Source organism: Zonotrichia leucophrys, chromosome 2 (assembly GCF_028769735.1).
Source record: "Zonotrichia leucophrys gambelii isolate GWCS_2022_RI chromosome 2, RI_Zleu_2.0, whole genome shotgun sequence".
Taxonomy (NCBI): domain Eukaryota; kingdom Metazoa; phylum Chordata; class Aves; order Passeriformes; family Passerellidae; genus Zonotrichia; species Zonotrichia leucophrys.
Genome location: NC_088171.1, coordinates 3,097,415 through 3,106,186, shown reverse-complemented (window position 1 = coordinate 3,106,186; position 8,772 = coordinate 3,097,415). Strand labels below are relative to the sequence as shown.

The following is an 8,772-nucleotide window of genomic DNA, read 5'->3' as shown; positions in this document are numbered from 1 at the left end:
GGGAAGCCTTGGCACAGCCAGTGTGTTCCCATGGCCCTGTGTGTTGGTGAGATGAGGAAACAAGCAGGAGTGTGACACCTCACCCATGCTGATGCCCAAAAACTCCTCCAATAAACCATCAGAAATGCCTTTGCCATTTCTGGTCTGCCAGGGATGAGGATCCTGCAGCATTAGATTTCCTGGAAAACACAAGGATTTTTAGAGCAGGGGCTCAGCCCTGGCAGCTGTTGTAGATGTTATGCTCAGACAGGGTGGAGATCATTCTTCCAGCTGCCAAGGAATGATAAAAAGCAGGAAAACAAAACAAAACCAGGGCGGTCATGCTGAGCTCACATTTCCTGACTGTCCTCTTGCACGAACGAAAGAAGTTCCTAAAAGCTTGGTTCAAGCCTCTGGCAGGATGGAAAGAGGAGAAGAAGCTCCTGTAAGTGCCTTTTCTGCTTCTTGCTTGTAGACAAGGCCACACAAGAAACCTGGCAAGGCTCTCTTGTGTTTTTGAGGGGTAGCCAGCTTGGGGCTGGGATTAATTACTGGGCTCAGCCCTCCCTTCCACTCTGAGGTACGGGGTGGGGATGTGGGCACCAGGGCTGGGCTGAGGTGGAGGGAGAAGGATGTGGCAGAGGGAGAAAAGGCATCTCAAAATGCAAATTTTGGGAGTGGTTTGTGCTGGTGTGGGCAGAGGGGGTGTGAGGGGGAAGGGGTTTATGAGTCTCGGGTGTTGCTGTGATCAGCAGAGTGTGCAGCTTTGGTTTCCTCTCAAAGGTCTGCAGTCACAGCTGAGGGTGAATTTCCTCCAAAATATGACACAGAAAAGAAATTTTTAAAAGCTCATTCCCAGACAAGTCTTTTTGTGGCTCTTTCCCATGGCAGATCCCTGCTCTCCCACCGCTCTGTCTGAAGTGCTCTGCAGCACTTGCCAAAGAACTGAGACTGCACAAAAACATTTCAGTCCAGCTCAAACCCATTTTTCTTTGCTTTTCAGCTGCCTGGGGCTGCCTGGAATGGGTATTTAAGCCTTCTTAGTCATGGGACCACAGCAGGTATGTCCAGAGCTTCACCCCTTAGAGCTGCACACCCACTCTGAGCTCTGGGGTGCAGGGGCACCCCTTTTCCTGGGTGTGTGTGGGGAGGGAGCCATCCCTAAACCCTCACATCTCTGCAGGGACAAACAGATCCTCGAGGAGAAACTGGAGCTACACAGCCAGGCCTCTTTGGGATTGCTGGAAAATGAGCTCCAGGAAAGATGGGTAGCTTTGGCCATGGCTGAAAAAAAAATCTGCTTTAAGGGTACAGGTGTGTTGACACAACTTTTTGCAAAACTTTTTTGTTTTGCTGTCAAAAGATTAGCCTTGATTTATAAACTTCTCATTAACCTTCATGCCAACAGCACCAGGCAAGTCCCATCTCCTACTGTGTGAAATGGGCTCCTCAGTGACAGCTTTTTTGCTTGAAAATCCCAAAAATAGGAGGCTCCCAATCACTCACCATTTCCTGAAATCTGGGCTGCAGCCATCTGTGACGCCCACAGTTCCAGGGAGTGACCACTGCAGGGGTTGTCTCATGCCTTGTCTCATGCAGAAGTGATTCCAGCAATGTTCTTCCAGCTGAATCTCTCCCTCTCACCAAAATTCAGGACTGGATTCTGGTGCCTACATGTCCTCACCTTGGATGAGTCTTTGAGCAGCCTGGGATAATGGAAGGTGTCCCTGCCCAGGGCAGAGGGTTGGAACAAGATGTTCTTCAAGGTCTCTTCAACCTAAACCATTCTGGGATCCTATGAATTCTGTATTTTCCACTTACAAAGGCCTTTTACCAGAATCCATGTCCTAGAGTTGGCATGGAGAGGGGTCCATGTCCTCCAGGAGCAGGGAGATGTTCAGCATTTCCCCCCTGGGAACAGCCCCACTGACATAAAGGTGCTGGTGGCAGGTTCTTTACCAAGAATTGAGATATTGCTTTCTCAGTAGTGACCCAGGTGAATATAAGCAGCTTCCAGTGAGCTGTGGTGGTGGATTTCCTGTAATTTGGAGCAGAAACTTCACTAAAAGCTTGTGGTGGTGCCAGGAGTAAGTAGTGACTTATGTCAGAGGAAACCGTGCTCATTCATTTTTACGTTTTATGTGTCTGAGTAAGGAAAACAGAATTAATTTTGGGTTTTGGGTTTTGTGGTTTTTTTGGTTTTTTTTGTATGTACATGTAGACAGCTATGCCCATGCTTAGGCAAAGGCCAAATTGTTCAGAACACAAAATACTCACCAGACAGTGGCAGAAATTTAAACCCATAAAATTCCAGTACTTGAATGGAGCCTACAAGAAAGACAAAGAGGGGCTTTTTACAGGAGCATGGAGTGACAGGACAAGAGGGAATGGCTTCCAACTGAAAGAGGGTGGGTTTGGACCAGATATTAGGAGGAAGTTCTTTGCTGTGAGGCCCTGGCACAGGGTGCCCAGAGAAGCTGTGGCTGCCCCTGGATCCCTGGAAGTGCCCAAGCCAGGTTGGCTTGGGGCAACCTGGGATAGTGGAAGGTATCCCTGTCCATGGCAGGGGGTTGGAATGAGATGATCTTGAAGGTCCCTTCCAGCTCAAACCATTCTGGCATTCTATGAGCTAAAGAAAAACCCTCTGTGATGTTCTGTTTGCTTCCTGTGTGAATTGGAGCAACATTTGATCCTTTCCCTTACTCCTAGGCAGCCACTGGTCAAACACAAGCTCAGGAGTGACAGCAACAACCACAGACTCGTGGCTGCATGCTGCCAATTCGAGTGAGTACCCATATGAGTACCTGGATGAGGAGGACTATGGGCTCTATGGCCTTTGCACCAAAGAGGAGGTGCTCTCCTTCAGCAGGGTGTTCTTGCCATCATTTTACACCATCATCTTCCTGGTTGGAATGGCTGGGAATGCTCTCCTGTTTGCTGTCCTCCTCATGTACATCAAGAAGAAAAAGAAGATGACTGAGCTGTATCTGCTGAACCTGGTGGTTTCAGACTTCTTCCTGCTACTGACCCTTCCTTTCTGGGCTCTGTACATTTCTCAGTGGATCACCTGGGACATCTTGTGCCCATTCTTGAATGCCATGTACACTCTGAACTTCTACAGTGGCATCTTCTTTGTGAGCTGCATGAGCCTGGACATGTACCTGCAGATAGTTCATGCTTGGTCTCCTCACAGCTCCACGGTGTGGAGGAATTCCATCCTCCTCTTGTTGGTGATGTGGGTCCTTTCCATAGCTCTCTCCATTCCTGATGGCCTTTTCACCAGCACAAGGCAAATTCACAACAAAACCATCATGTGCACCCAGGATTATGGCCAGGAACACTTATTTTGGAAAGTTGTCTTTCGGGTGATTCAAAACACCCTGGGATTCCTTTTCCCCCTCCTCTTCATGACCTTCTGCTACTCCCGCATCGCCTGTGTGCTCAACACCTCCCAGATACCTGGCTCCAGGAGAGCTCTCTGCTTAGTCCTTGCTCTGGTGGGGGTCTTCTTTGTGCTCTGGTGTCCTTACAACGTTGTGCTCATCCTCCACTCCCTGCAAGATGTTGGTGTGATCAGGAGCTGTGAAAGCAGCAGGAAACTGGATTATGCTCTGCAGGTCACAGAGAGCTTGTCCTTTGTCCACTGCTGTCTCAACCCCTTGCTCTATGCTTTTGTGAAGAAACACTTCAGGGCATATTTGTGGAAGATCCCTCAGGCCATTTTCAGGAGAGGTGCTTTCTTTTCCATCCAGGACTCCCAGACGAGCCCATCTTGCAGCAGATATGCAGCTGAGATAGAAATGTTGAGCATCACAAATGCATCATAAATATTTACATTTTTTACATCGTATCCTGCCCATGCTGGAGTTGGTGTGAGCCCACAGCACTGTGTAACCAGATAGTTCATGCTAGCAACAGCCTTGAGATGAGGACTTTCCATACTGGGATTGGAAAAGTACATGTGGGATCTGTTTTTGTTGCAAGTGGAATTATTACGAAAGAATTGTCCTGGATTTGCACTAGTGGAAGAAACCCAGTTCCCATCTGGAGAATGTGAGGCAGTAGCAAACAAAGGATCAGATTTCTCAATGTTGTGCCTTAAAAAATGCAAACTAAAACTTGAGGAGAGATTCTCCTCCTCCCTGGCATGGGCTTTCCATGGATGGAATTCCATGCTCATCCATCAGGCCAGAAAGACTGCCAAGGGATGGCTTTGCTTCTCCTGGCTCTTACCATCTGCCAGATGATTTAACCAGGACAATCTTGTTTCCTACCAGGAGAAAAACAGGAAGGACTGGACACTTTGAGCTGAGTTGTTCTCTGTCATGATGAGCTGGTGGCACACGGACCTGCTGAGCAGGGAACTGTGGCTCCCCAAGGGGCAGAGCCTTGGTTAGAGATCAGTTTGATCATCAGCTGATTTGAGACAGTTTGAGCAGAACAGTCCAGACCAGTAACAATCAGAAAGAGATAAAAAGGGGGCTCAGCAGAACAGTGGTAAAGGTATTTGTCTTCCAAGATCCAGTTTGACAAGATAAAAACGATCCATGGATACCACCTGTAAGAGAAATATTAGCTTTGAAACACAACAGAGTGAGAGCATGTCCTGAACAGCAGAGCACAGAGGGCTGATGGTCAATCCTTATTACCCAGTGCAGCTTTGAAGTTCAAGGTTCTGAGTTTGCTGACTTTTATTTCAAGGCGTTATTCACCCCAAATGCTCCTGAACCTTAAATGGTCCCTTTTCATCCTGAAAATCTATTAAGTCTGGAACTTGCCTAGAGTTTACAAATAAAATGATTAATTTAAGAGAAAGCACTCATCACGTTTATTTTATTACTACATAAGGTTACAGGACTGAGAAGGGCTTTGAGTTGATCACTGCTGTTATTTTTCTTCCCAGCATTGCTGCAGTGTTTTTCCAAAATGCTAAGGTTGGGAGCTTTCCTTAAAAAAACAAAGCCAGAATAAATATTTAGCTGATGCTGTGATGTGGCCTTCACTCCTCGGGTCAGGTCACTGTAGGGAACGTGGAAAGGGACAGAAGGGACAGCAGCTGGGAAGCTAAAAAATGAAGATTATGATCCCAGACAGAGGAAGACTCTTGGGACTGTGGAAAACTTCTGATGAGATGCTCTAGGGAAGAGCAAAGGTGAGGAATAGAGGGCAGTTAATGTCACTCTCCATCCTGCATGAGAAGAGGTCCAAGCACCAGGGGCTGGGACAGGCTGTGGTGGCAGTCTGGGTAGATCAGGGTGGCAACACCAAGGGGAGCAGTGACAGGGGACAAGGGGTCCCTGACATTGTCCCCAAACCCCATTTGGAGAGAGGTAACAGGGGAGTTTGAGAAGCAGAAGGGAAGTGGGAAAAGCAGGAGTGCTGTGGTCCCTGTGGGCGCTGCTCCCCAGCCAGGGGCTGGATGGAGCATCTGGAAGCTCTGGGCTCCTCTGGTGCCAAGCAAATGCAGTGGCTCAAGCTCTCCTCACTCGTGGGGCAGCTCAGCTGCTTTGCTTGGCACTCACACAGAGCAGTAGCCCTTGCACTGTTCATTGGCAAAGCACCCCTGGGACACCATGTGCTGTGGAGATCACCAAACTGACAGAGACTTTTCCTTCTCTTGGCTTTTGAGACTAAATCAGCTCAGCTGTGACCCCCTTCCCTCGGTCCTGTGCTCATTTCCAGTAGCATTTCCAACATCCATTGGTTTCATTTTTTCAGTGGGTGTCCATAGCCTGGTCTTAAAGGCAAAAATCACAGAGTGGGATTCTCTGAACATTTTCCTTACAAAATCTGGGCTCCATGCAGCCTAGAGAAGGGAATTTGCCTCATGCCAAAGCCCATCCCCCCGATACAGCATGGGTACTCCAACGGGATTCCAACATACCTTCCACCTTAAAATTCTCGGTTCATCCAGGGACGAGTTCACCTCGAGCAGAGCACTGAGCAGGGGCAAGGCAAACACTCACAGCCAATGAGGACACAGGCTGTCAGCTCTGCATCTGCCTGTCAGCTGCTGGGTGGGGATAAAATGCACATTCCTGCCCCAGCCTGCCTCTAGTCCCAGCTCCTGGATGGCACAGAGCTCTCATGGTGCTCTGGGTGGTTCTCCTCTGCACCTTGGTGTCATCACTGCTCGGTGGGCTCTACGTCCTGGGCGTGTTTCGGAGACGGAGACCCAATGAGCCACCCCTGGACAAAGGTACCATTCCCTGGCTGGGCCATCTGCTGGAATTCAGAAAGGACAGCTCAGAGTTTCTCAAAAGGATGCAGAGCAAACACGGGGATGTTTTCACGGTGCTGATCGGTGGTTATTACTTCACCTTTGTGATGGATCCCTTCTCCTTTGGCACCATTGTGAAGGAATCGCGATCCAAACTGGACTTTAGGACTAGTGCAACTCAGCTGGTCGTGCAGGTTTTTGGCTACAAACCCATCGAAGCCACTCATAGCATAGTTCACACATCAAGCATAAAGCACCTGATGGGAGATGGCCTCACTGTCCTCACACAAGCCACCATGGAGAGCTTTCGGAAGCTGCTGCTTTTCAACCTGAGCTCAGGAGAGAAGAGAGTGTGGCAGGAGGAAAACCTCTTCCACTACTGCTACAACATTGTCTTCAGAGCTGGGTATCTGGCTCTGTATGGCACTGAGCCACCCCGAGGGGCAGGGAGCCAGGAGAAAGCTGAAGAGCAGGATCGCCTCCACTCCAACCAGCTCTTCCAGGAGTTCCGTAAGTACGACCGCCTCTTCCCTCACCTGGCCTATGCTCTGCTGCCTCCCAAGGACAAAAGAGAGGCTGAGCGGCTGAAGAGACACTTCTGGAATGTGCTGTCTGTGAAGAATGTCTGGCAGAAGGACAATATCAGTGGCTGGATAAGTGATCAAGAGAAACTTCTGGCAGAAAACGGTGTCCCCGAGTACATGCGGGAGCGTTTCATGTTCATGCTCCTCTGGGCATCCCAAGGCAACACAGGCCCGACTGCCTTCTGGCTCCTCTTGTATCTGCTGAAGCATCCAGAGGCTCTGAAGGCTGTGAGAGATGAGGTGGATAAAGTCTTGAAGGAGAGTGGGCAGGAAGTAAAGGCAGGGAGCCCCCCAGTTACTGTCACTAGGGACATGCTGAACCAGACCCCTCTGCTGGACAGTGCTCTGGAGGAGACCCTGAGGCTGGTGGCAGCCCCAATACTGGTCAGAGCTGTGCTCGAGGACACCTCCCTGAGGACAAGCACTGGGACAGAGTTCACCCTCCGCAGAGGGGACAGGGTGGCTCTGTTCCCATACATCTCCGTGCAGATGAACCCAGAAATCCATGAGGAACCTCACAAATTTAAGTACGATCGTTTTGTACACCCAGACGGCACCAGGAAAGATTTCTACAGAAACGGGAAAAAGCTGAAATTCGTCAGCATGCCTTGGGGGGCAGGAGTTTCCACCTGTCCCGGCCGCTTCTTTGCTACTGCTGAAATGAAATTGTTTGTGTTCTTGATGCTGAGTCACTTTGACCTGGAGCTGGTCGATGGGGAGGAGGAGATCCCAGCCATAGACATCAGCCGCTGGGGCTTCGGGACCATGCAGCCTGTCCGCGACGTTCGCTTCAGACACCGGCCACGCTTCTGACCTGGGCACTCCTGGTGGTGTTTGTTCTGCTGTCACCTGTGGAACAAATTGTCTGATCTCATGGTTATCAGATCTGTGCAGTGCCAGCACTGATATGATCTTGTTTGCTCAATGTTTGTCATGGCTTTTGTTGCTACCTCCTCCTCCTCCTTGTGTGCTGCTGCTGCTTGCTGTGTTGGTTATGGGATAGAAGAGGGTGATGTACACATAGAGACAAAATGTGCCCTGCCAGGCTACTCCCAGCCCCATCCTGGGGACCATCAGCCCATTGAAAGCCAGGAGGAGCACAGGGTCAGATTGGCAGGTGGGAACTCAAATTCAGGGCTTCCAAGGAATAAGGGTTTTGCCCAGGTTCCTCCCAGGGCTGCCCCAGCAGAGCATCAGCCCCATGGTCCCAGCATGACTCCCATGGAGATGTGTCATCAGCTCTCTGGATCACCGCCTGGGATAAGGGGGATTGTGCCAAGGCAGGGGAGACCTCCTATGCTGTGTAGGAAAAGTGCATTTTGGTACTGCACAGGACTTTATATAATAGAGTGTTTGGGGGAGGAACCAAAGAGGGTTAAAAGAGGGACTTGGGTGATTTAGGGAAGAAAATTGAGATGTAAGGGAGTGAAAAGGGCTGGTTGGGGGCAAATAGGTGACTGACTGGTCCCTAGACTTGTCAGGTCACACCCTGCACCTGATAATTTATTTGCCTCAGTAAGTATCATTGGCAGGATGGCATCAGCTTGTGGTGAACCCCTGAAAGGTCAGAGAGCAGCAGATATCCTCTCCAGAGATGTAAAAATTTCCTTGGGGAATTTTGTCTTGTTTATGGTTCCCTTCTTGTATCTGATGAGACCTCCAAAGAGAGCAACCTCAATCCCTTATGGGCTACAGCCACTGTGATCTTACAGCCCTCAAACATATTTTTTATCTGCTGAATCAGTGCAGGATAAAACTTTGCTCTACAAGCTCTGCTTTGCTTTATCACCCTTCAACAATTAGAACTTCCACCACTTCCTTACAGAAGTTAAACCCAAGCCTCTCCTGCATGGAGAGCAGTGGATTGATTTTAATGCTGACACTAACCTTGAACTTTGGAGATTATTTGTGGTCGAGGAATGAAACTCAAACATTTTCACATGTGTCCAAACATCAGATCCAGATTCTGCTTTGTCCTGCAAAGGTCAT

The 8,772-nt window shown here is 49.3% G+C and overlaps 2 protein-coding genes across 2 annotated transcripts; both read left to right on the top strand.

Moving 5' to 3' along the window:
• Positions 1–330: 330 nt before the first annotated feature.
• ACKR2 (atypical chemokine receptor 2) lies at positions 331–4,822 on the top strand. Its single transcript, XM_064703261.1, has 3 exons — positions 331–424; positions 983–1,040; positions 2,689–4,822. Exons 1-3 carry the CDS (start codon positions 401–403, stop codon positions 3,804–3,806), a joined length of 1,200 nt encoding a protein of 399 aa, XP_064559331.1. The 5' UTR covers positions 331–400; the 3' UTR covers positions 3,807–4,822.
• An 862-nt stretch (positions 4,823–5,684) lies between these two features.
• On the top strand, positions 5,685–7,888 carry LOC135443528 (7-alpha-hydroxycholest-4-en-3-one 12-alpha-hydroxylase). Its single transcript, XM_064703775.1, has one exon. The coding sequence runs from the start codon at positions 6,067–6,069 to the stop codon at positions 7,594–7,596; it is 1,530 nt and encodes a 509-aa protein (XP_064559845.1). The 5' UTR covers positions 5,685–6,066; the 3' UTR covers positions 7,597–7,888.
• The last annotated feature ends 884 nt before the right edge of the window (positions 7,889–8,772 follow it).